Below are 27,336 nucleotides of genomic sequence, written 5' to 3'. Positions count from 1 at the left end.
CTAAATTATTCTTTTATTGACTTACTATACACTTTCATCTTGTTACCTTTAAAATATATAAGTTTAACATTAAGTAGGCCTATATAAAATTTATATTTAACAAACAATTATTTTTCTGTAGTTAAGTTACAGATATTTTAATTTTATTTTCGGATCAGCGTACTTACACACCAGATTTCATTTGTCAACATTTTATAATTTCTGCTGCAGACCAAAAATATCTGCACCAAACAATACATCAACATTGCCATCCGTATCAGAACAGCAGCTGAAAACATTTACAAGATCATTCTACTGTCAATTTCGACTATAAAAACATAGTTTTTATAGGCGCCATACTATTCTGTCATTGATGACAGACTTGCGAAATTCACATCATTTTCTGAAGTCGTGGTTAACTGGAAATTCACATGATCATTGGGTACACCTTCTTTGGAGGTCGGTCATGTTACGTTAAGAGTATCTTCAATCTTTGGTAACTAAATCTTCAGTGCGTGTCGAATAACCAGTGATCCTATCATAGGTGTCATTCAACTGTTCGAACATTTTCAGTCTTAACTGTCGTCAAATATAATGCTAAATTCCGCAGGTCCATACTTATAATGTACAGTAATTTAAAAAAATGCGAGCGAATATTTCAGCAGTATTCGGCAGTGATGTGTAAATATCTAACCTCGGTAACGAGCAAATTTATGTGTTCTTATGTTACGAATCAAACATAAAATTCAACGCAGAATTCTCTAACATAATGCGGAACGTGTGTTTTCAACAAATACATTTCTGGACGTGAATCACATGCAGTTTCTGCACCCGCCGCTAGGTTTCGTTGCCAGAGCAGCTACGCCAACTACCAAAATTTAAATTTCCAAAAATAAATTGTTAAACTTTATAAAGAAACGACTTCGATAAAGGCGAAAAACACTTAAAAATATATATATTAAACCCCCTCTATTGACCTGACTTTCGACGAGGAATTTTATATAAAATAATGCCCATATAGTTAAAATTCATGAAACAATTAATAATACAACGTTTCCCTGCCGTCTCTATGAACTTTGGATTGCGCCATTTGTCACAGGTGGCAGCACCGTGGTTACACATTTCCGTTCCATGCGATTTCCGTTCCATTTTCGGAAATGACTGTTACGGAATGCCGTATACCGAGAGCTGAGTTGTTTACACATAAAAAAAAATTCCATACACACTTTTGAAAATATTTATGTTGAAAGAATAATTAAATACAAAATTAGATAATATTTTCATTAGAAAACGTAATCGAACAAAAGAACACCATCTCAGTCGTCAGGTGAATGGGCAGGGACGGAGATGGAATTTCGACGCCAGCTGGGGAGCAGCGCTACCACTTCAGCTTGCCGGGCAGGTACTTGTCGATGAGTGACTGGTAGTAGGGCGTCAGTTCTTCGATGTCTGGTACCTTCTCCGACTTGGAGTACAGGTCGTACTTGCTGTAATGTGAAGACACATACGCATTGTAGGATTATTTATTAATTTTTTGTGTTTCATATGTGTCATTCAAATATCACACAGTACAACGTATGTCTAGAGACCTGCAAAATTCGTGGTTTCGACGGCCTTCAGGATAGACTGCACATACCCCTGTACACTCGGGCAAATAACGCAAGTTCATTGGCTGCCGACTTGTAAGTTGTCTCAGCTGGTTTGTCTGTGATTCGATCCTTCTTTGGTTGAGGGTTTATAACAGGTTGAGATTCGTCCAGATGAACAGTAAGCCAATAGCAAAATTATCTAAGAGGTATATGTGTTTGAATTCTAGCCTATCACATAATGAATCCGCGAATTTTGCAGGTCTCTACGTATGTCATATTAATAGGGGCAGGAATTTTCCGCGAAGGAAATCTAATCACTCGTTAGATGGTATATTTACGCTTAACTGTTTCTTTCTTGCAATCGGCGGCCGTCTGCAAGCCAAACGGCCATTCAGGGCGCGTTTGCTTCGAAACTGAATTATCGTTATCGGTGTGCTGACAGAATACATGTATCTGAAAGAAACTTTACCAATCACGAAACACGTACAGTACTATAACATCCAACTGGTCTAGAAATCTTTTCGCGAAAATACTTGCCCCTATTAATAAATACAAAAATATTCTCGAACTATTATTGCGATTTTTTTTTAGTTTTGGTTTAAAAAAGCACTGATGTAGCACATACAAGAATAAAGGTAAGGTTAGAAGTATATGGCATGTAACTTGGCTCAAGTTTAACAGGTCACAAAAGTAGTACCGATGGTCTACATATCCTTATGTTGCTTTTTATCTGCCGACAGTGTCAGTGTTGTTCAGTGTTCGGAACTGACATCGAGTGTTGCTCTGCCAGTGACAGTCGGGAAATAGACAGCACTGGTGCTGATTTTAAACTTTATCATACTTAAACCATGGTTTGAAACAGCGTTGGAAACTGAGTTTCAAACGATATCACTTGTAAAATTGCAGAGTTTGGTACTTTATTAAATTTTTCGAAGCTCTGCCTTGCAGTATTACAATTGATACCTTTGGCAACTGAGTTTCCAAGGATTTTACTTGTAAATGTACAAAATGTTTTTACAGTGTATTTATGATTCACAACAAAGATTAACAACGTGATTATAAAAATTTTTTTAATACATCGTAAAAACACCTAACTCTTAGTAAACAGATAATAAAAAGAAATCAACGATGGTATCGTTGCATAAAATGGTGGCCGTGCTATTGTAAAAATGTGTGTGGTATGAAATCCACGCGTGTCAGAAGTAAAACTTCTTGCTTATTATGTACGGATAGAGATAAATGATTGACATTTTCAATCACAGTATTCGCGTAAATATTAATGATACCAAAAAAGGTAACTGTACAAATCAGTTCGTTATTTTTCACACGAATAAATAAATGGCTGATACTTGTAATTAAATGAAAGGAATATGGTAGCGTCAATCTTTAGACGTTATGAAAACTGAGGAGCAGACAAACACAAGTAGCGTTACGAGAATTTCGTAGCATCACTGCTGCGTCATTTCTACCTCTCCCCTGCCGTCTCCACTTCCGGCCCTTACAACTAGCATATAGCATACTCCGCTACGTACCTAACCCTCCCTTTTACCATCTTCCTATTCGACCGCATGCGTTGGAGTGGCTTAGACGCAGACGCAATCTCCTCTACCGGTACCCCCACCACGTACATAACTATTCCCCTCGTGTGATCGCTAGGGGCAGGGATTTTTCGCGAAAAGATCTGAACACTTATTAGACTGCAACAAGTTATACCCGCACTTGTGGTATCTCCCTTGTGATTGGCGGCCGTCTGTGAGAGAAGTCGTTGCCTTATTTGACCGAGGCACTCAGGACGCGTTTGCTTCCGCACTGATTCACTGCGATTGGTGTTGTTACAATCGATATGTACCTGAGAGGAACTTTCCCAATCACGAAATACAGACGATGCCATAGTTAGGGAACGGAACAATTCACGGGTTCCATGACTTCCAGGATGAACGCCATAGTTCTACGTACACTCGGTCAAATGCCACCCACTCATTGGCTGCTGTCTTGTGAAACGTCTCAACGTAGCAGCCTGTGATTCGATAAAGCTTCGGTTGGGTGTTTCTCATTGGCCCAGAGTCATCCAGGTGAGTTGTGAGCCAATCACAGAGGCAGCACAGAGGTATAACTATTTGTATTTTAGCCTATCGCGGAATTAATTCGCGAATTTTTCCGGTCTCTAGCTATACTGTTTTAACATTCATATAGTCTCGAATTCGCGAAATCTGCAGGCCCCTAGTGATCGGAATTTTTGTAACGCCAAAAAAATTGTATCCCTCTCAGTAAAAAAGTTTCGATTCAAGAGCAAAGCTTGATGTTGGAGGAGAATGCGGCTGGACTGGAAGTGCACAGAAGTGGAAGTGCGCGGCGCTGCTCGGCTACTCACTTGAACTCCAGCACCCACTTGAGCTTCTCGTTGTCCGACTCGTTGCAGAGGTGCGTGTAGTCGCCGCTCGCGTGCCACGGGTAGAACGAGTGGAACCTGCGGCACAGGAGACGTTTCAATACTCAAATGTTTGGCAAATCTGCCACACAGAACACTACAAGAAAGATACTGTAACTTCGTGAAACAAATGGACATGGTTATTTTGTCGTTACAAACTTCTAATAAATCGATGAACGTCGGCTGCACGCACGAAAAAGGATGATTCATTGTCCCGTTACGCATATTGTTCCGTTACGCTCATTGTACGCTTGCGCCGCATCTATCTCTCTTCGATTTGACTTTTTCGAGGCACATTAAACTTCAAACACTCCCATTCGTTTCCTACTCTTCCTATCATCGTCCTATACTTAGCAGGATAACACAGATTGGAAGAAGTTAAATAGCAAACATCTATAAAAGTTATAGTTAAAATAATCTGTTCGTTAAAGTAATAAACATATTTGAATTAATGAGTGCAAATAAAAGTAAATTTATCAATTAAATTTTAGATTTTATTTCACTCGTTCTTTGTATCCATACAAAATAGTGATAATTCAATTAAAATTATTCAATTTTATTCATAAAAGTATGCAATCATTTCATCAATGTTTTGTTATGACGTCACGTTAAACTATCGTCCGTAAATCGACTTCACAGACAACCTTTTTCTTGTTCAAGTATAATTTTTTAACCATGGAAAAGATATCGAATTATCAATTACTGGACTTCATTTTGATTTATTATTATTAATGTGCGCACTAAATACTGGAAAGATATTCAGAGAAAGGCTTACAATTAACTTTAACTATTTGAGGTACATACTAATTCTATCTGAACCCATTATTACTGCGAATACTACATTAAAATGTAAAAATCTAAAAATATCTGTATTTTTCGGTGAGAATTTCTGTAAAATTTTTTTAAAAAAAATCGTAAGTTGATCTTTAAAACAAACAAATTTGATGTTCATATTTTGGGATAAAATTTATATTTCGATTTAACGAAACGGTGAGTAACTTGAGAGAAAAACCCTAAAAATAATGCATTCAAAATAATTTATAATTTTTAGTAAAATAAATGTATACGTTCATAATGGAAATGATTTGTCCCCCCATTTCAAATTTAGAACTTAATTAGACTACTAACAGCATAGTAAGCTACGTAAAAGGCAGATACCTTTACCAGCAATCATTCATCAACTGATACAGGAGTTTTACATAAACTTAAGACACGTAGGCTGCCTTAGGGTTTTTTCAAGCTGAGCTTGTCACAATATAAATCAAGGAATGTTAGATGACCTTACCATCACACAATCTGGTGCTGGTTTGTGAGGCTGGATGGAGATCACTCGCTCTTGTATCGATTTTTTCCTGCTCAGATATTAAGTAGCTAATCGATCCATAGCAGAAGACTTTACATAGCGTGTGAATTGGGTTATCTCCTCTCTCTGACGATATCTCTCGTCTCACTGGTGATATCTCTGCTATCATGATTAACACCACTGGGGTATTTAAAACACGATCGATGGATATGTGTTTGCATTGTATTCATACATTTGTTGTTATTTTAATTAATCTATTTAAAGTAAATTTTTCCTTCTTATACCAGGGTATTTCTAGAAGTAAAAATATTTGTTTCTATAGATTTATTATTTAAGATAATGAAACAATTCATACTTTATGACTCACTTGATAAATTAGATATTTTACTAGGTCATCCCCAAAAAATTTAAAAAAAATTATAGTGTATCACCAGCTTTTGTATGCCCTCATCACACTTAGTTACCACAAAGTTGTTGAACCAGTTATTAACGCCATTTTTCAGTGTTTAAATACTACTCGCTATCCTTGTTGTACCAACAGAAAAGTCGCAGCATCTCCCATCCGTTATTGTTTGTGTTCATCAGTGTAAACCATAGGAGCTCACCTGTCAAAACTTCAGGAGCCCACCTGTCAAAACTCCAAGAGCCTACTTGACACACACGTTTTTGCAGCCCAAATCACCACTTGCAATTTCAAAATGATGTATTTTTGAAATTTCAATAAAGAAAGAACTGAGTCCATCTATATCGGAACGTCTACTTGTTGAATTTTTTCCTCACAATCCTTGATTTGAGTTCGCCAGTCGAAACTGAAGGTCCACCCAAGCGATCTTCTTCGTGAATATTCGTTCGCCCACCATTAAACATGATGCACCATAATATTTGAACTGAAGTTCATTCCTCACATTATCATAAACCTCGGTTTTACGTCTGTAGGTTTCGATAGGGGGGAATTTTTATCACATTCAAAAAGCGCATTACACTACAATCCCCAAACTTGGCGGGATCTTTAATCTTGTCACACATTTAAAAGTCAAGCTAAAAACAGTAAACGACCGTTGTGGATCACTGTTAGCACTGGCAAAAAATTAATGGGATGGTCCACGGTGCTGTGGGGGGGGGGGGGGGGGTTGTGGTGGTGGTTGGTAGTACTCGTGAGATCAAAAAGTTATTTTCTTTTATAATGACCCTTGCATATATCACGAAAATATATTAACTTAAATTATACAAATTTTTGGATAAAATGTAATTACACACCTGCAACATTTACTTATTTTGGTCATTTTTTCCCTTTTTTTTTGACGTGACAACGTCCAATAAATCGATGAACGCCGGCTGCACGCACGAAAAAGTGTCCCATTACACACATTGTTCCGTTACGCTGTGTCCCGTTACGCTCATTGTTCCGTTACGCTGTGTTCCGTTACGCTGTCGGAGAGTGCAGTAATAATAGGTTATGTTACAATTGACTAAAAAATTATGGTGATTCAAAACTTGTTTATAATTATATTTAAACTTTATAGCTAAACGCCAGTTTTTAAAATTAATTAAAAGTCATCTACACGTGAACTGTTTCGTCGACTGTTTATAAAGTGAAGTGAAAAGTTAATGTGGTTTTCATTGCTTATTACAACAACAATTTCGGCAATAAAGGTTAATTATTCTTGCAATTTAAAAATCTGATTACTAGGATAATTTCAAGTATTTATTATTTTATTATAAAAATAAAAATGATTAAATTTTATTCATAAAAGTACGCAATAATTTCATCAATGTTTTGTTATGACGTTGTCACGTTAAACTATCGTCCGTAAACCGACTTTACAGACAACCGATTTTTTTTTGTTATGTGCGTAAACTTTCAAACTATCAAGAATAAATTGTAATTGCAGTTGGTATGTCACGCTTGCTGGGGGTTGACGTGACGAGGAAGGTCCCCCGGGGTCGCGACCCTGATGGACTGCGTGTCTCACCTGATCATGCTGAGCGCCTCGTCAGGGAGGGTGGTCTTGTTGTGCTTCAGCACCTGGTACAGGTACTCGTCGTGGCCCCACGACATCATCAAGTTGTCCAGCCCGCAGTTGGGCGAGTACATGCCGTACTTGGTGCTGCAAACACGGCATAACGACCACTCACACAGTCAGCATACATGCACATGGGTAGGGACACCTGTATTTCGCGAATACATTTCGTGTCAAGGTATTTCACAAAACACTGTAGATTTTTCTTGTAATTATTGGCCGTGGTCGGTAAAGGTTGTTTTCCCACACTTGGCGGGGCCAATGAGGACGTAGCTGCACGCCCGAAATTCGCCAAACCTCTAAGAAAAAAGCTACAGTTATGTGTGAAATAGCCTGACACGAGATGTATTCGCGAAATACAGGAGTCCTTACACAAAGGCAATACAAATTAAAAACCGTGGATATTGGTTCGAACTAGAAAACGTTTACGACGGAAGGCCAATATAAGGTTCAAGCTCAAGGAGGGTTGAGCCGCAATAGTTTTCTGTAAACTGAACAAAGTTCACTGCTGTGACCGTATCCGTTTTTTTTTAATGAATTTTTTCCCAGTTAACTAAAAATTATGTTCTGTTGTTAAAAAAAAATAGTTTCACTACATTATTTCAACTAATTTCTAGTTAAATAAATACTAGTTTTACAAGTGTGTAAACAATTTTGTTATATCTACAATACTTTTCAAACAATTGTATGAAAAATTATCTTCCACGAGATGGGATTCACACAATTAAGAACGAAATACACTGTCGCAAAAAAGTAACCGTGCAGCACCTGGAGTTTATGACATTCTTATCAGAAATACCCTTAAGCCGCCTTCACAGCAATGTTGGAAGAGACGGGCACACTGCCAATGAATAAAGATTGTGAAATTTGGGCCATAGTTGATTTATTCCGCCTTCAAATATTTTATTTATTTTCTAACTTCAATAAAGTTTTATAATTATTTCGGGATAAACCATAATTATCATGAAGTATCCTGTAGGTTTTACTTTTAGCTTATAAATATTGATTTTAACAACCTAAATTGTTATTTTTTTTATAGGCTAGCAACTATAAATAATGTGACTTCGGCAGCCACTTACACAAAAATTAACCAGATATTTTTTATTTAATAAAAATTACATTACTTAAAAAGTCTACAAATTGACTAATATAATCAAGTGCCAAATACATATAATTAACGGATTCACTCACTTTACTTTTACAAAAGATTCCTTTGTAATCCAATTGCCAAAAAATTATTTGTTATACTACAAGAAAGATTTTAAAACTTTGTACTTTGCATGTACGAAATATGTTTTTTTAGATAATATAGAGTATTTCTTACGAATATTAGCGCATAAATTTATATTTAAATTTATATTTCATTCAAGCACCAAATTTTTATAAACCATGGAAAACATTGTCGAACATTTAATGATTTTACTTTTATTTTTCTGTAAATGCTTATTAATGTGCGCAGTTAATACTGGAAAGCTATTCAGGGAATGGTTTACAAATAATGTTGACTTTTGGAGGTATTGGGACAAAACAAATCATAAATTCCCGGGGTAAGAATCCGAACCCATTATTACTGCGAACACGATGTGTCATATTATAAATGTGCAAATTAACAAATAATTGCAATTTTGCATGAATATATTTTGGTTCCATTTTCAAAAAAAAATTGATTTGTTGTTTTCAATGTTGTGCCAGTTTACAGACTTGATGAGTTGGAGAGACAGTAACGCGGCACGGGTAGTCCAGTTCTGTGAGCGTGGAGACGGGCACTCACTTGTAGAGCGGGTTCTTGCCGTCAGGGTTGTCGTGGAAGCTGGTGTCGCGGTACACGATCGACGGACCCCACTCGCAGCCGACCGGGAAGGTGTCTCCCAGCACGGCCCACTGGGGCTCGCCGTAGAAGAACATGACCTGCCGCAGAAGAACATGACCCGCCGTAGAAGAACATGGCCTGCCGTAGAACATGACCTGCCGCATTAGAACATGGCCTGCCGTAGAAGAACATGACCTGCTGTAGAAAATGACCCACCGTAGAACAAGACCCACCGTAGAACATGACCTGCCGCATAAGAACAAGACTTGCAGTAGAAAAACATGACCTGTCGTAGAAGAACATGACCCACCGTAGAAGAACATGACCTGCCGCAGAAGAACATGACTTGCAGTAGAAGAACAAGACTTGCAGTAGAAAAACATGACCTGTCGTAGAAGAACATGACCCACCGTAGAACATGACCTGCCGTAGAAGAACATGACCTGCCGCAGAAGAACATGACCAACCGTAGAAGAACATGACCTACCGCAGAAGAACATGACTTGCAGTAGAAGAACAAGACTTGCAGTAGAAGAACATGACCTGTCGTAGAAGAAAATGACCCGCCGTAGAAGAACATGACCTGCCGTAAAAGAACACGACCTGTCGTAGAAGAACATGACCTGCCGCAGAACACACCGGGGAAACTCTCGACCTCCACTCGTTGGCAGATAAAGAATCAATAGGGCGTTAGCGTGTTATTTCTGACTCACGGTGAGACATCTTCGAGCGCAACCGACTGGAATTCTCTGATCCGCTGCGCCAAGTTGCAATCATTTCCTGCACATTTCTAGGTTTTTGCGCTATTCCTCATAATTCTGCATGAGAAACCGACATTGAAATACTTCCTTCTTTTTTTAAAATGCTCTTTCAGCGTAATTGAAAGCATATCATGTTTTGGGTTTCTGCGATTAGTTCTTGTTCATTATGCTCATAGGATAAAAAATTTTACTAATAATCTGTATTACTGGTTAGAAAAAATACAATAAGTTTAACATGTTTTTGTATTTATTTAATAGTTTCATATTCACAGTTTAGAATACGCTTTTCAATAATAATTCTTACAGAAAACACAGTAAGTATTAAATTATGGTTCATCAAATTTAAATTATCTAAAATACTGTGTTCTACTGACAGTATTGGCAGTCATCTTGTCTCCTGAGAGATGAGCCAAACGGGAAACTCCCGCATCTCAGACGACGGTATTTAAAGGCAAGAAGTCATCAAAGACCTTCACACGGAGACTGCTATTTCGATGATGGACACTCAAATGTCGACCGAAACGTTGGTTAGCTATTCACTTTTGACGCGGCAATACCCCAAGTCCAAGACTCTTCCAACTTCTCCGAGAAAAATTATTTTATAACACAATATTATTATTATTTGTACTCGTGTATGACAAAATATTTACTTCTTTTAATAAAATATTTTGTTGCTCGAACCAATTTTACGTGAAACAAAAATGATTTCGAAGGCCTAATAAAATATACAACTGAGTTGACGAAACCAATATTTTATACAACAAAACATTTCTTTTAATAAAATGTATAGTTTTGTTTAACCATACATACGACTAATGGTCTAAATTGCTGGTATAATATGTCTTTGGAGATGGAGCTGAACAACACTTTTACTATAAATCATATTTTGTTGCTGTCGCAAAATCATTTCATTGAAATAATTGGGGGCAGTAACACATCAAAAATGTATGTGAGCACAAAGAAAAGTGTTACCCTCAAGATTCGCGGTTTTTATAGAACTAGGACTACATGAAATGAAACATAATCTATACCGTCAGTGTTCAATTGTAAATACTCTTTATGTTATTTGCAATAATAAATGTTGTTAATCTCCAACTTCAGAGACGAATACCAGCCATGGGAAGAGCACTTTAGACCATTATTCGTACATGTTTTCAACTAATTTTGTCGTGATGAACCTGAAGCCGAAGTTTGTTTGACGAATAGAGACTCGCCCTGTATGTATGTATGCCCGTTAATCTGAAAACAGATAGTTCAGCTAAAGCTACGTAATGTGTTTAACTTGCTGGATATGGCGAGGGCAGGAGCTCCCCAGAGCCGCAGGGAAATGGATACGCCATTTCATCGCAAACTGGTGTTTGAGAATGAGCTACAGAGAGTGGCTAGGGAAACTCCTCCCCAAGCATCATTGCCATCCCTCATTCCTCCATGACCATTCGGATAGTCTGTGGTTGAGTCAGAGGAATCGCCGTCCTACGAGAATCAATCACAATGCACTTTACCAAGTTTATCTTATTTCTGGGACTCCTCGGGCCACCCAGAGAACCTTTGATCCGGCCGAAGCGAGCGCATTCACTCGTTCATCATCGAGACATGACTGTCTGAAGGATTGCTCCCCCTTTTGTTTGTTGACCCAGCCCTCTTAGCCGTTATGCCCTGCCGGCCTGGGGCCCCCGCGGGCGTGTATACGGATACGCCATATAAGTGAGGTGTTAGAGATCCGGCTATGTCCAGAGGCTGAGGCTACCCATCCCAGCATAGACACCACCGTCACCCCCTGCACCACTCAACTAACCAGACATTTGGCTGTGTCCTGAGCTCTTAGACGAATTCAGCATTGCTGGCGCCTACATCATACTGGGACCCCCTCAATCACCCAGTGAACCCGTGGTCCGGTGGAGTCCTGCTAGCTGTCCAGGCTAGTACCGGAGCTGTGTCGTCGCTCACCACGTCGACTCCGCATCGGGCTAGAGAACCCTCGGAGCCTGCTCCAAGCGATCGGAACTGACATGCTGAGTTGCTCCCAGTGCACGGACTAGAGCACGACTGCTGCTGCAGACGGACCAGAGTTGGGCATGAGCCAGTTTCCCGAGGAGCCTCCGGATACATGGCAACATCTGTTGCTGGGAGAAGCGGCAGGTATGAGGACATCATTCCAGCCAGACCAGGCATATTGTCTGAATGCATGGTTTCAGACGATGATATACACACATGACTTAGAAACACACATCAGGGCTGTCATAACTGAAGATTTCTAAAAAAAAATCCACGTAACTTAGAACGGTTATAAGTAGACACCCGGAAATTTCGCGGATTCATTTAGGCTCAAGCTAGGATGCAAACCTTCACACTCTCGCACTGTGTTCATGATTGACACGCAGTTGTTTGGACACGCCCGTCTACGACCCTGAGCCAACGATGTCCAGCTAGGAGAAAATTAAGCGAATCAGGTGGTGCCAAATAACAAGGATAAAAATGTTCTCACTAAGAAATTAACCAACGGGAAAGTAAACATGGGTTGAGCACACCTAAAACTTTTAATTCTATCCTGAGGCCAGAGGAATCCACGAAATTTCCGTGTCTCTAGTTATAAGTTAGAATGATCATGGCTTATAAACACGCAAGGCAGAGAGAACGGAGACAGGAGCCACCCACCTTGCCGATGTCGTGGATGAGCCCGGTGAGCTGGAACCACTCGAGGTCCGGGTGGTCGGCGCGGATGCGCTCTGCCGTCTGGAAGCCGTGGTAGATGTTGGGCAGGTCCACGTCCGGGTCGCTCTCGTCCACCAGGTCGTTGAGCTTCTCCAGCACCTCCAGCACGCCCGCCTCGAACTTGTCGAACTTGAGCCACTTGTCGTGCCGGCCTGCGCGCAGCATCCGCCACCAGTCTCATCTCGCACACGTCAATTACCTTGCTTGAGAACATACCAAGTATTCCTTACGAAAATCCTACTAATATTATAAACGCGAAAGTTTGTAGGAGTATGGATAGATGGATGTTTGTTACTCTTTCACGTAAAAACTACTGAATGGATTTGAATGAAATTTGGCCTACAGCTAGCTTATAACCTGGATTAACACATAGGCCTCATATTAATATGAAATTCCATCCCTAAGGGAGTGAAAAAGTGATAATTTCATTTTATAACGGAAAAAATCATAGGTCATAGACATACAAATAGTGAGTTAGTGTAATTTCTCTATGTCTGACACACGATCATACACATAGTAAGGTCTGGCAAATTAATATTTTTCTCCTTGGTGAGACCAGTCTGCTTAGTGGAGCTCGCAGCGGCTAGCAAAATAAAGGCGCTAATAACAGTTTTGTTCTTAACTTCGTCAATAAATAGGGTTGCCTTGAATTTTAAACGCACCATCGTTTGATGCGTTTGTCATGTCTTTAATTTTCATTTGTTTGTGCCGTATGCGTTCCTATACCATTTATACGATTGCGATGAATTTTTGGTGATTTGTTATGCGCATGCCCATGAAGGTTACTGAGACGGAATAACTATTTTTCAATTGTTGGAGCACGAATCGTGTCAAAAAATGTGTTTATTTCAGTTTATATAGCGGCACTTCGTCTGTTTTTGTTGTATAAGTGCGCACGCATGACACAATTTATTTAAATATAAAAGAGAGACAAAGATAGAGTGATATATATATATATATATATATAGTGAGATAGAGACGGAGAGATAAGTTGAGATAGAGCGAGGTATAGAGAATGAAATGGGTTAGATAAAGAGATATATCTATAGATGTATAGAGCTATATAGAGACTTATATATAATAAATAGAGATAGTGGGAAGTATATATGTAGATATAAAGAGATAAATAGAGATAGAGAGATACATAGATCTATATAGATGTAGATAGAGATAAATATATATAGAGAGATGGATAGAGGATTTGTATATGTGGAACTACTTGAAACATATTACAAAACAAAACTGAATGAGGCATTGCTATGCAGGCCGAGCATTAGCTAGATAATGCTAAATTTTCAATATTAGTAATCTCTTATTTTTCAGCTTTTTTTCTATATTGCTTTATAAAGTCTAAATTACATACAGACCAGGTAAATAACCATAAACTGGCAGAACAACGTCTTTCGGGATCTGAAAATGATATAAATAAATTTTCAAATTAAGAAGACAATTACTAACTACATCTGATTTCGAAAAAGGTCCCCTTCACCCTGTGTTCAGCCCGGGCAACGCCGGGTATTGCAGCTAGTTAGTGCATAATTGTATATTTTAATTGATTTTTCATACAAACATTATTTTTTTAACCAACTCATAGAATCCAAACCCAGTAATACTGCGAACACTATTTCGTAGTGATACAGTTATTTTCATGTAAATGTACAAATTTACAGATGCCTGTAATTATGACATAAATGTTACATTTGCAGAAAAAAAAAACATTTCCTGCATGCGGGAATGAGCACACTGAAAGCTATCACCGGCCAACATTCTGAGGACTTCACTCAAATAAATATGTGGTCGATAATATCTCGTCTGCGTAATTTCGTAGTTGCCCACTACTTCCGCCGTGTCTAAAAACACCAGATGATTACAGATATTTTTGATGATTTTATTAACAGTGGAAAAAATTATTTTTGTAACGTTACGTCGCAAATTATCTTGGAATTGGTTCGTCTTAATACTAGATCACCGATATTAAATTTATTCAATTTAGAAAGTTTTACATATTTTATTCGCCACTCTGCTGAAGGAACCTTGTTCCTTAGATAGAAATTAAAGTAAAAATAAGGTGATATTAATATATATAATAGATTTCGATGTCACCAAGTGGCAGAGTTAGGCCCAGGAACCAGGTGAATTTCGCCGTTATAAGTTGAGCTAATCACCCAAGATATATCATGTCATTTTCCAAACCAGTGTCCAGCATCCAACTGCAGGAATACTTGAAACGCGCCGTTACCCGGTACCATTTGGAGGGTACACCTAGCGCGACCTCCCATGAGGCACGGAGGAAGGATACAGCCTGTCCAGCTCCGATTGGATTAACGCCTTAATGTTACGGCACCAGGACTGAAGTGACCCTGGCACTCACACCCGCCTGAGTGTTGCTGTCATAACTTATAAATACACAACTTTGAAACACTCAATATAGAATTTTCTAAGTTATACCTGTTCTAAATTATGACGATTATAATTTGTGTGTTTCTAAGTTACGTGTTTCTAAGTTATTGCAATTCTAAGTCGTGTGTTTCTAAGTTACGTTTTTCTAAGTTATAGCAATTCTAAGTCGTGTGTTACTAAGTTATGATTTTCTAAGTTCCTACCCTTTTAAGTTGTGTGGTTTGGCATTGTGTGACGTGTTTCTAAATTATTACAGTTATGAGTTGTGTGTTTATAATTTGTGATAGTTCTAAGTTAAGGTGTTTCTAAGTTTTCTGCGTTTTGTGTAAATGAGGTATGATCATTCTAACTTATAACAGTTCTGAGTTACGTGGATTTTTTTTTGAGAAGTCTAAGTTATGACAGCTCTTATGTGTGTTTCTAAGTTATGTGTGTATCCCTTCGTCTGAAACCCTGCACTCAGACAACATGCCTGGTCTGGCTGGAATAATGTCCTCATAGCTGCCGCTTCTCCCATCAACAGCACCGCGCGGTGACTCTGCCCACGCGTCAACCCTTCATCCCTAAGAACCCAGTGGGGAACCCAGTGAGGAAACCCAGTGGCACTACCTTGTTTCCATGGAAATGAGATTGGCTACGAATGCCTATCAATAACCAACTTCATTCACCTCAAAAAACATTAAAACTTCAAAAATGTATCTCTCCATAATATACATATTGTATACAACATAAAAACTCATTTTTATTTGAATTGTTGATGCCTTATATTTGTATTTCAGAAAGAAACGAGAATTAGGCTACATTGTATGTTGCACAGGAGACCTTAAGACTGCCTATTGTTACCAAAGCTGATATGTTAACTAACGCGCTATATCGTCCTTAATTAATAATTCGAAATACTGGGAAATTTTTTTAATGAAGTATTTTAAACAGATGCAAAAACAAGTGTAAATTTTTTTCCATAACACTAAAATACCAATAACAGCTAGATTATGTTCCCGAGTTGTAGCATGTACCCTTATGTTTCCTAATTGTGGCATGAAGCCACACTAGCTCTATGAAAACCATTAGTTCTTTGTTTCCCATTTGGCACCATAACCAGGATATAGCTTACAAATCGACCAAACACAAGCGAGACTTTTATTCAAAACTAGCTAATGCCCAGCATGAGTTGCAATGCCTCAATATTTATTTTTAAATTTGTTTGCAGTAATAACGCATATACAAAGTATATCTCTATTTCTCTCTAATTCTATCTTTCTATCCATCTATCTATGTATAACTCTATACCTCTCTCTATCTCTCTATATCTCTACCTACAAATATATTTATCTACCCCTCTATCTCTCTTAATCTCTCTATCTATATATCCTCTAAATTTCTTCTCTTTATCTTTATATCTTTATATAGCAATGAAAAAAATAAAAAACTTGTCACGGGTGTGACATAGGTACATAAAAACACGAGCGTATTTGAATGCATCGATGTGACAAAATTTCAAAGCAACCGGTGAAGAAGTTTCTGAGATTTAAGACTTGAACGAACGAACATTTAAATTTTTTTTTTGACGTGACAACGTCTAATAAATCGATGAACCCCGACTGCAAGCACGAAAAAGTGTCCCGTTACGCCAATTGTTCCGTTACGTAGTGTCCCGTTACGCTCATAGTTCCGTTACGCTGAGTCCCGTTACGTTCATTGTTCCGTTACGCTGTGTTCCGTTACGCTGTCGGCGAGTGCAGTAATGATATGTTTGTTACAATAGACTAAAAAATTATGGTGATTCATATAATTGATGATAGATATTTCTTTACAGTTTACTTATATGAAAACTTGTTCATAATTATATTTAAACTTTATAGCCAAACGCCAGTTTTTAAAATTAATTACAAGTGATCTACACGTCAACTGTTTCGTCGACAGTTTCTAAAGTGAAGTAAAAAGTTAATGTGGTTTTCATTGCTTATTACTAAAGACAGGAAAAGTTCGCTAATTCATTTTGCGAAAAGCTAAAATACAAATAGTTATACCTCAGTGCTGCCTCTGCTATTGGCTCACAACTCACCTGGATGACTCTGGGCCAATGGGAAACACCCGACCAAAGCTTTATCGAATCACAGGCTGCTACGTTGGGACGCCTCACAAGACGGCAGCCAACGAGTGGGTGGCATTTGACCGAGTGTACGTAGAACTATGGCGTTCTTCCTGGAGATCATTGAACCCGCGAATTTTTCCTGTCCCTACTTATTACAACAACAATTTCGGCAATGAAGTTTAATTATTCTTGCATTTTAAAAATCGGATTACTAGTATAATTTGAAGTATTTATTATTTTATTATTAAAATAAAAATGATTCAATTTTATTCATAAAAGTATGCAATCATTCCATCAATGTTTTGTTATGGCGTTGTCACGTTAAACTATCGTCCGTAAACCGACTTTACAGACAACCAATCACTGTAATCGGTACTAGTTTGGACCGGAAGGTGTGCTCACTCTTGACGAAGTCGACGGTCTGGCCGGTGTGCATCTTGATGTACAGCTTGCGCACGCGCTCCTTGATGGGATCGTTCTCGTCGATGGAGAAGTCGCGGAAGTCGCCGACGGGCTTGGCCGCGAAGGCGGGCTCCGGCCGCAGCAGCTCCGAGGGGTCGATCACCCCCACCTTCGTTCCCTTCTCCTGCAAGCCGAGCCACAGGTCGTGATACTGCACCGTTCGGTACACGCAGAACAATTAACTGTTTCTGTACAAGACTCCTTTGGAAACCATTTGCCAAGAAATAGTTCGTTACGGTGACGCACCACAACGCCGAACGTACAATAACGCCAAATGCCAAATTGACTACAACGCCGACAGCTGGAAAACTGCTGTGCACCACAACGCTGAATTACCACAACGCCAAAAAAAAAAATTAACCCCGAAAAAATGTCATTGCAGGACTGCCACAAAGGTTAGGTTGGGTAAGGTTAGCACACAAATTCATTCAGTTGTTTTTTCATTAAGCTCCTGTGGCACCCCCCCCCCCCTTCCCCTCCCCACTGCAACATTTTTCGGCGTTACTGTATTTCGGCGTTGTGGTGCACAGCAGTTTTTTCTAGCTGTCGGCGTTGCGGTCAATTTGGCATTCGGCGTTATGGTATTCGGCTTTCTTGTACGTTCGGCGTTGTGGTATTTCGGCTTTGTGGTAACGACCCGTTCGTTACTACAAGAAGGACATTGCAACTTTTTATTTATGCATATATGAAATAAGTTTTTTTTCGAGATAATACTGATCATTTCTTACGAAAATTAGCGCACAATTTTATATTCTAATTGATGTTTTATTCAAGCATAATTATTTTAAAACACTTAAAAGATAATAGAATATTCACTAATTTAGACTTTATATAATTTTATTATGCTTATTCAAATGTGCGCAGTTACAGGGGCCCGCCTCGACAGGGGTGTATGTGTGTCAGCGAGGCGGGATGATAAGCGCGACGCTCGCTGGTGCTTCTAGCGCGGTGTCGCCTCTGGACTGGCGCGCAGTCTTATCGTTGTCACAGGACAACTGTGAAATTTCAGCGGCGACCGTAACATTATATGGCCTAGAAATGAACATAAAGTTGTAATGCAAGTCTCTTAAGTGCTTTCAAGAATCTGCACTGGTTGTTTTACGCCTAAAAATTACACTGGAAAATGCATTTTAGCCATTTTAACTCTTATCAAATTACAGTTTAAAATTTTAATACGAATTCAAACGTACTTTTTGGCCCTCAGCGAACTCTTAAATACCTTTCGTTAACAGACCCCACTCGGATAAAATGAATAGTTTTTGAAATCGGTTGTTTTTCCTGAAGCTCTGCACACCGTGTGTGTGCCCTGATAGGCGGAGCCCTTAACGCTGGAAAGCTATTCAGGGAACGCTTTAGAAATAACTTAGAACATAAATATCCGAGTAAGAATCTGAACCCAGTTTTACTGCTTCATTTCCAAAAAAAAAAAAAATGGTACGTGGCTGTGTCATGGACACGGCCGTGTGGTGTACGTGAATACGCTTTTTGACGCGTATAGGCCATTATATATTTTTGAATATATATATATATATTTATTTTAACACCATATATATTCACTGTAACTATTTTATACGAATGTATTGTACATTAAATCGATAGATTTTGACGAAAGCTAACGATTTAAACCCAAACGAACGTCGTAGCTTCTCAGAGTCAAAAGTTATACTAAATGGAAATATCGAAACGCAGTAAAATTACCTCAAAATGGCGTGCGCTTCCCCATCCACCGCGCGCGATGTGTCACAGTTTTCACTTAGCGTAACGAATTCTTTGATCCTTTAGCTATCCAGTGGCGTAATTTAATTTTGGATGTAGATGATAGATATGTACATAGCTGCAACACCAAACTTTATCCCCCCGATTTTGTTGTTCGGTTTTTTAATTGCCTCCCACTATTGAAGCAATTTTAAAGACGTATTCACTTAGCGTAACGAATCATTTGATAGTTTAGATATCCAGTGGTGTAATTAAATTTTGGATGGAGATGATAGATATGTACATAGCTGCAACACCAAACTTTATCCCCCCGATTTTGTTGTTCGGTTTTTTGAATTGCCTCCCACTATTGAAGCAATTTTAAAGACGTATTCACTTAGCGTAACGAATTATTTGATAGTTTAGATATCCAATGGTGTAATGAAATTTTGGATGGAGATGATAGATATGTACATAGCTGCAACACCAAACTTTATCCCCCCGATTTTGTTGTTCGGTTTTTTGAATTGCCTCCCACTATTGAAGCAATTTTAAAGACGTATTCACTTAGCGTAACGAATTATTTGATAGTTTAGCTATCCAGTGGTGTAATAAATTTTGGACGGAGATGATAGATATGTACATAGCTGCAACACCAAACTTTATCCCCCGATTTTGTTGTTCGGTTTTTTGAATTGCCTCCCACTATGGAAGCAATTTTAATGACGTATTCACTTAGCGTAACGAATTATTTGATAGTTTAGCTATCCAGTGGCGTAATTAAATTTTGGATGGAGATGATAGATATGTACATAGCTGCAACACCAAACTTTATCCCCCCGATTTTGTTGTTCGGTTTTTTGAATTGCCTCCCACTATTGAAGCAATTTTAAAGACGTATTCACTTAGCGTAACGAATTATTTGATAGTTTAGCTATCCAGTGGTGTAATAAATTTTGGACGGAGATGATAGATATGTACATAGCCGCAACACCAAACTTTATCCCCCGATTTTGTTGTTCGGTTTTTTGAATTGCCTCCCACTATGGAAGCAATTTTAATGACGTATTCACTTAGCGTAACGAATTATTTGATAGTTTAGCTATCCAGTGGCGTAATTAAATTTTGGATGGAGATGATAGATATGTACATAGCTGCCACACCAAACTTTATCCCCCCGATTTGGTTGTTCGTTTTTTTTAATTGCCTCCCACTATGGAAGCAATTTTAAAGACGTATTCACTTAGCATAACGAATTATTTGATAGTTTAGCTATCCAGTGGTGTAATTAAATTTTGGATGGAGATGATAGATATGTACATAGCTGTCACACCAAACTTTATCATCCCCGATTTGGTTGTTCGTTTTTTAATTGCCTCCCACTATGGAAGCAGTTTTAACCCTTTGTTTCATACTGGTATTTCCATGATACCACTTTATAAATATGTTACTATTTGCAATGTTCCAGTGTTATTGCCGAAATACCTCGCGTGAGTAAGCCTTGTACTGCTATCTGGTGATCCTAACAAGAACAAGCAACATTGATGGCTTTAATTTTTCCTTAAAAAGTTACACAATAGATTCTAATTTATTTTTAATATATTTCTGTGTGCCTCAAAGGGTTAAGGACGTGTTCACGTCAGGGTCTCTGCACGCAGACCAAGTCCCGGGAGAGTCCTGACGGACTGGAGGACCACTCACCAGAAGACGCATCGCGGGGGCTGGCACCGGACAGCGACGACACGAGCTGGCGACGGCGGAGTGCTGAGGCGCGGGCCCCTCGCGCGGGGTTATATCGCCGCGCCCGATGACCTCCGGGTGTCGCGGGCGTCACCAGCGGGCGGGAGCGGGGGCAGGGGGGTTGCTATCGCGCCGATGGCGACGGTGCCGGAGTGTCCGCCGACCGTCACTGCCGCACGTGACCTTGCGAACAGGCTGGCCGGAGGAGGGGAGGGGGAAACACAACAACATGCCACGAGCCATATCCCTTCACGTGTGTCAAGTTGGCGACCACACATTGGAATTTCAAGGTCAAAAATTGTCAAAAATTAGTGCTCAATTTGTGCTAATTTGTGCCTTAGAAATCATAATTTGTGCGGCATTACGTAAAAAGTTATAGTGTATAGTAAGTTGGTCGCTAACTGGACGTCAAGTTGGCTACCAACCAAGGAAAACATCAATTTTTTGATTTGAATTTCTTGTCACGAATTAGTGCTCAATTTGTGCTGGCAGACGCCAAAATTTCGAGATTTGTGCAAAGTAAACCTAAAAGTTATAGCCCTTAATTAGTTTTGTACATGTGTCAAGTTGGCGACCACTCCAATGTGTGGTCGCCAACTTGACACACGTATCTATACCCTTCGTAGATGAAGCTTCGAGGCGACAACGCGCCGAGACAGGAAAGCGGAATTCAGGATGAGTAGGAAAACGTTAAATTCCTGATTCTCGGGAATGCCCCGTCGTGTTGGCCATCACACATTGAAATTTCAAACTTAAAATTCTCCTACCTGAAATCTTATTTTAAACGTACAGAACATATTTTTTTCTTTCATTAAATAGTTCAAGTTTGCCACCACTTATGGCATGTATCCATTTTCGGGAATAGTTTCTACGTCACGAATTAGTACTCAAAATGCGATGCTCACAGCTAAACTTTCAAAATGTATGCTATGTAAATAGTATTCTTTTTTTCTTATGTGTAAAATCTTAGCTCTCGGTATACGGCACTTGCGAGTAATTTCGTAAATGCGACAAAATTCCAGGAACGGAAATATTTAACAAACACGGTGCTGCCATCTGGGACGGATGACGCAAAGGAAAGTTGACAAAGACAAGGGAAAACTTTTTGGTATTAACTGTTTAATGAGTTTTAGCAAGATTGGCACTATTTAAATATAATTACGTGTTAAAAATTTGATCCAAAGCCGGGGTTTAGTATTTTTTTTCAAGACATTTCACTTTTATCGGAGCCGTTTCATTATACAGTTTAACATTTCGGTCCACTATTCAAATGATTAAATAGTCGACGTAGCTGCTCCGGCAGTGAATTCTAGCGTCATGTGCAGAAAATACGTGTGATTCGCACCCATAAATGTAATTTAAAACACAATTTGCGAACATTTATCACGCTCGGCGTTATTTTAAAGAATTCTACATTTAATTTCGTGTACGAGGCCCGAGTTTCAAATTATAAGTGTATTTGTAACATGAGAACACATGAATTTGCTCGTTACGGAGGTTAGATGTTACATGTCACTGCCCAATACTGAAAGACTCACTTTTTTTTGCACAATTAACCTATCCAACCACGAAACACAGACAATGTTACAATGTTTAAACCATAGATAGTCTGGAATTCTTTTCGCGAAAAGAACATTGTCTTACATAAGGCTAATGACTGGTTACACAAAACAGTGATTTATTTAGGGACTAGAATGACCTCTAGGATATACTTCACAGTTCTCTACATATCCGGGCAAATGTCACCTGTTCAATGGTTGCCGAATTATGGTGTCTCAACCGGGCAGCCCTAATTTAACACTTCCTCAGTTAAACGTTTCTCATTGGCTCCGAATACTCCATACAAACTATCAGCCACTAGCTTAAACAGCACAAAGGCATGTGTTTTTTAAAATTCTATCCTCTCAAGAGATAAATTTGGGATTTTTTCAGTTCCCTAACTATATTACATAATAGCACTCTTGCCCCCTGGATAAGCGTTGCTATAGCGCTAGAAGGTTAACAGGAAAGATTATAATAAAAAAAATAATAAATTTCTACTGGTGCATACCATCCCATAAAAAAATCTCTGATCTCATAAATTGTGGTCATTTAACTACTACTTACGCTTATAATGGCACGCTAAAGAAATTTTTGTTTGTGTGAGAGTAGCATGTGTTCAGTTAATAAAAACAAAATTTAAAACTAAAAAATTGTAGCAATCATAATATCGACATATGAATTTTAGTTTTAGTTTGGGGCGTTTTGAATGTCAGGAGTTCAAAGCGAAGACAGAATGGTCGCGTGAAAAAAATGTCAGGAGTTTAAAAAGAAGACAGAGTGGTCGCATGACAAGAATGCCACGAGTTTAAAAAGAAGACAGAATGGTCGCGTGACAAGAATGTCAGGAGTTTAAAAAGAAGACAGGGTGGACGCGTGATAAGAATGTCAGGAGTTTAAAAAGAAGACAGGGTGGTCGCGTGACAAGAATGTCAGGAGTTTAAAAAGAAGACAGGGTGGACGCGTGATAAGAATGTCAGGAGTTTAAAAAGAAGACAGGGTGGTCGCGTGACAAGAATATCAGGAGTTTAAAAAGAAGACAGGGTGGTCGCGTGACAAGAATATCAGGAGTTTAAAAAGAAGACAGGGTGGACGCGTGACAATAATTTCAGGAGTTTAAAAAGAAGACAAGGTGGTTGCGTGACTGCAATGCGCTCCCGCCTCTGTACTCTCTGCGCAAATCGGTCAGAGACCATCTTCAAGATCTGACTTCACGTTATCTTAGGTCAAGGTGCGGTGACGTCTGTATCATCCGACTGTTGCTACCAGGGAATCCAGTGCTGGCTGGTTTCTTCCGAGCTCAGGAAATCAGAGTAGTTATCAATACAGCCCGAACAACTCACTGTTTTTCTTGTACCAAGATAAATCTGTCAAAGGTCGTGGTTGTTGTGTTACGATAGGAAAAATTTGGCTTAGAAAAAATTTTCATTGCTATCATTAAGTCACGTTTTGAAGTTCATCATGTGCTTCGTCCAGCTTGTAATATTGAAAGAACGCTGATTAAACGTTACGCAAAAGGCAGTTACGTGAACAGATAAGAAATTACGTTTGTTGGATGTTTACAGTTTATTCATATGACGAACAACTTACAAATTTTCTCTCTTTGATGGTTTATTAGTATTGCGTTTTGAATTTTAACCCGTCATAAAATATCAAATGATGACCAACTTGACCGCGTCAAAAATTTGTATTCGTTTCCCGTTCAAAATATTGGTTGTCAAGGTATAAATCTTTAATATAATTAATTGTATTTTATATCTTGTACCTATTTTACTATCGCTAGAAACATTTCTGAAATAACAATTTTTAAAAATAAAACAAATAAACTATTAATATTTTATTCTATATTTTTATATTGAGAGTTATATGTTTTCTCGTGGAAATAGCTAAATGCTGACAGAAGTACTAAATGAAAATCTAAAGTTATTCTACGTAAAACGATTTTATTTTTTGTCTGGATAGTGATGATTAAGCTATTATAATGACAACCTACCGAGATTCCTTTAACATCTACTTATTTTAGTTGAAACGCTATTATTTATTCATAAAAATAATGCTTCCCAGAATAGGTCTAGACGAAATTCGTTAATTATACGAGGTGAGTTTTATTGATGAATGAAGTCGAAAATGCGTATGTTTTAGGCAGTTTCTTTAAATGAACAAAAACTGAATTAGACCTACCGTCAAATGTTTTTAGAAAAATGTAGTTTCTGAAAAATCCAAAATCCATTACGTGTATTACCCCACTAGGAGTCAGAAACCATTACATTTCCTGTATTTAAAAAATGTATTTTATGAAAAATATTTTTAAGAGAATAATATAAATAGACAACATCCTGTCGAAATAGGCTAAGGTGATAAATTTATAATAAAATCATACATTAAAAGATGAACTTCATAAATTAAATTTTGCTTTATACCTTTTCATTTTTTATTCATTTTATGCAACAACATAATATTATTTTGTTTCCTGCAATACCTAAAAATAGACTACATTATTGGTGGAGTTTAGCACTACAATAAAAAAATTCGTAACATTATTTTAACTGACTGCTCACTAATCAAAGACCTATTGCTGTCGTAATCATGAAGTTACATTTAAACCACTGAAGGCTGTATCGTAACAATGGCTTTAGCTTATTCAGTTCTGATAAAAATATTTATGGTAAGAAACTCATTCCGAAGTTTACACGTTATTCTTACTAGTGTGCATAGCTTCAAAAATTACTCAGAAAAGTATTTACGTAGACTGAATCGCAGACTTGGATTTACTGTGAATTGTTTTACAGTTTTCTATGAAAAGCTAAATAGATATGGCGTGATAGATATGTGGATTCGATCCCTGTATCATAGCTAGGTATGTTTATTTTTCTTGAGTGGTCTTACATCATCTATTCTGGCAAAAGATACGGTGGTTGTTTAGAATAGAAATTTCTATCTTAATTTCTAATACTTGTCAATATTAACTTCAAGCTCTTTACTGATAATTTAAATGAAAATAATATAAAAGAAAGATTTAATATAATTTTAGTCACTAAACGAAAGAACATAATAAAACTGTAAAAGTATTTTAAAGGGCAACATGTTTCTAAACACTATAATAATTTGAAGTAACGCGAGGTAAAAAAGAAGGTCTTATTTTTATTATAAAGCAACAGTCAATAAGATACGAAGCTACCGGTATTTTAAATTTAAGAATAATAACCACAATCATCCAGCCAAAAACCGAAAGCCTAGATAACATACACAGAAGTTGTTCTTTAAATTTTTCTTTCTTTTAATTTATCGTGTTATCTATAGGTCGGAATGGGACAGTTTCTCTATAGTAGACAAAATTTTTGACCAGAATTTATGACGTAACAATGAAAAACAAGCACAGAGTCATGTAGCCCATGACATGTCTTATCGTGTATAAATATTTATTTGCTTAGTTTCATAATAATACGCAGCTGTCGAAGTGTCCGTGTTTCTTGCTGTACGTGTCGTAAAACAAAATTCTCACCTTATCCCGAACCGAGTCTACTAGTTTTGAAGCTTCCGTGCCCCCCAAGTACGACAGCACGAAACTAGCGATGAATAAGACGTGTCTCGAGGGACCATACAGTGTCTCCAGGACTGGTCAGTACGGTGTCCCGGCGAGTACTAGTGCCGACTTCGTGAAACATTGCCTTTCCGGTGGCTGTAGGGTTATCTTTACTCGTCTTACCAGCGACCTCCGTTCCAACTCTCTATGGTTATTATTATTTTTTTTTAGAGGAAAGGGGAAGGGGTAGGAATTTCTCCGAGTTTCACGTAGGCTACTGTCGCAGTTTTATAACTATCGCGTCTCCGATTTCCGACTAGTGTTTATACACATATATATGAATCGGAATACGCCATCTTGATTCAAAAAGTTTTACGGGCATCAAAATTTTCCATAGTTTATACTTTTTGACGTGTAACTTCATATCACAGCATTTGATAGTAGTGATTCCGTGAATGCGACGGAAGTGTGGCAGATGGCGCAGTCCAAAGTTCACTAAAAAAAAAAAAAAAAAACGGAAAATTTATAACGTCAACTGTTTCATGAATTTCCAACAAGACAGGCAGTATTTTAATAAAATTCCTAGACGAAAATCAGGTCCAAAGCCTGAGTTTAGTAATTTTTTTTTTCAAGTTTATTCGCTTTTATCAGAGCCGTTAATTGTAAAGTTTAAAAGTTTGTTCTGCTAATCAAGTGAATAAATAGTCGACACAGCTGCTCTGGCAGCGAATTCTAACGGCGGGTGTGGAAACTACGTGCGATTCGCGTCCGTAAATGTAGTTGAAAAGGCCAATTACTAGAGACCGGAAAAATTCGTGGATTCCTTTCGAGACAGGCTGGAATGCAAACTCGTTTAGCTTAATGATGCGTCAGTGATTGGACCGCAATTTACCTGAAGGACTCTGAGCCAATGGCAAAAACTCAACAAAAGAACTATCGAATCATAAGAATCGCAGTAAACAGGTATCTCGAGTCGGTAGCCAATGACCAGGTGATAGTTGCCCGAGTACATAGAGAATTGTGGAGTCTATCCTAGTGGTCATTGAAACCGCGAATTTTTCCAGTCCCTACCAATTACGAATATATTTAACACGCTCAGCATTATTTTAAAGAATTCTACTTTAATTCTCTGAAGAGTACTCATATACTAGCTCACATTTTTTTTTTAATTTTAAATCGTATAAGCATTGTATATAATACAGTGAAATACCTTAAGTTAATAGTGACTGGCTGCCTCAAAAATCTTCTCTTGTGAAGTTATTGGTATTTAGGATTGAAT

The 27,336-nt window shown here is 38.2% G+C and overlaps 1 protein-coding gene across 5 annotated transcripts; it reads right to left on the bottom strand.

The window, feature by feature from the left end:
- LOC134541623 (inositol oxygenase) lies at positions 1-26,178 on the bottom strand. Of its 5 annotated transcripts, none has more exons than XM_063385185.1 (8): positions 26,037-26,178; positions 20,957-21,190; positions 17,501-17,684; positions 12,547-12,755; positions 9,092-9,228; positions 7,273-7,407; positions 3,940-4,035; positions 1-1,466 (listed from the first exon to the last, which is right to left on the bottom strand). In XM_063385185.1, the coding sequence occupies exons 2-8, from the start codon at positions 20,966-20,968 to the stop codon at positions 1,358-1,360; spliced, it is 882 nt and encodes a 293-aa protein (XP_063241255.1). In that variant the 5' UTR covers positions 20,969-21,190; positions 26,037-26,178; the 3' UTR covers positions 1-1,357. The 5 variants fall into 5 exon arrangements, with proteins under 5 accessions (XP_063241255.1, XP_063241256.1, XP_063241252.1 ...); XM_063385186.1 differs by having other exon boundaries at positions 20,957-21,164; XM_063385182.1 differs by lacking the exon at positions 26,037-26,178 and adding an exon at positions 23,102-23,703 and having other exon boundaries at positions 20,957-21,164.
- Positions 26,179-27,336: the final 1,158 nt, after the last annotated feature.

This window comes from Bacillus rossius (assembly GCF_032445375.1).
Source record: "Bacillus rossius redtenbacheri isolate Brsri chromosome 4 unlocalized genomic scaffold, Brsri_v3 Brsri_v3_scf4_1, whole genome shotgun sequence".
Classification (NCBI taxonomy): domain Eukaryota; kingdom Metazoa; phylum Arthropoda; class Insecta; order Phasmatodea; family Bacillidae; genus Bacillus; species Bacillus rossius.
Note: the sequence above shows the minus strand (reverse complement) of the source record. Positions and strands in the feature narration are given on the sequence as shown.

Excerpts from the sequence above, each read along its gene's own strand:
- LOC134541623 (XM_063385185.1), bottom strand. Across the intron at positions 12,756-17,500 it reads GACCGTCGACTTCGTCAAGA|GCCGGCACGACAAGTGGCTC; the intron begins GTGAGCACACCT and ends TGCTGCGCGCAG. Across the intron at positions 1,467-3,939 it reads AAGTGGGTGCTGGAGTTCAA|CAAGTACGACCTGTACTCCA; the intron begins GTGAGTAGCCGA and ends TTCACATTACAG.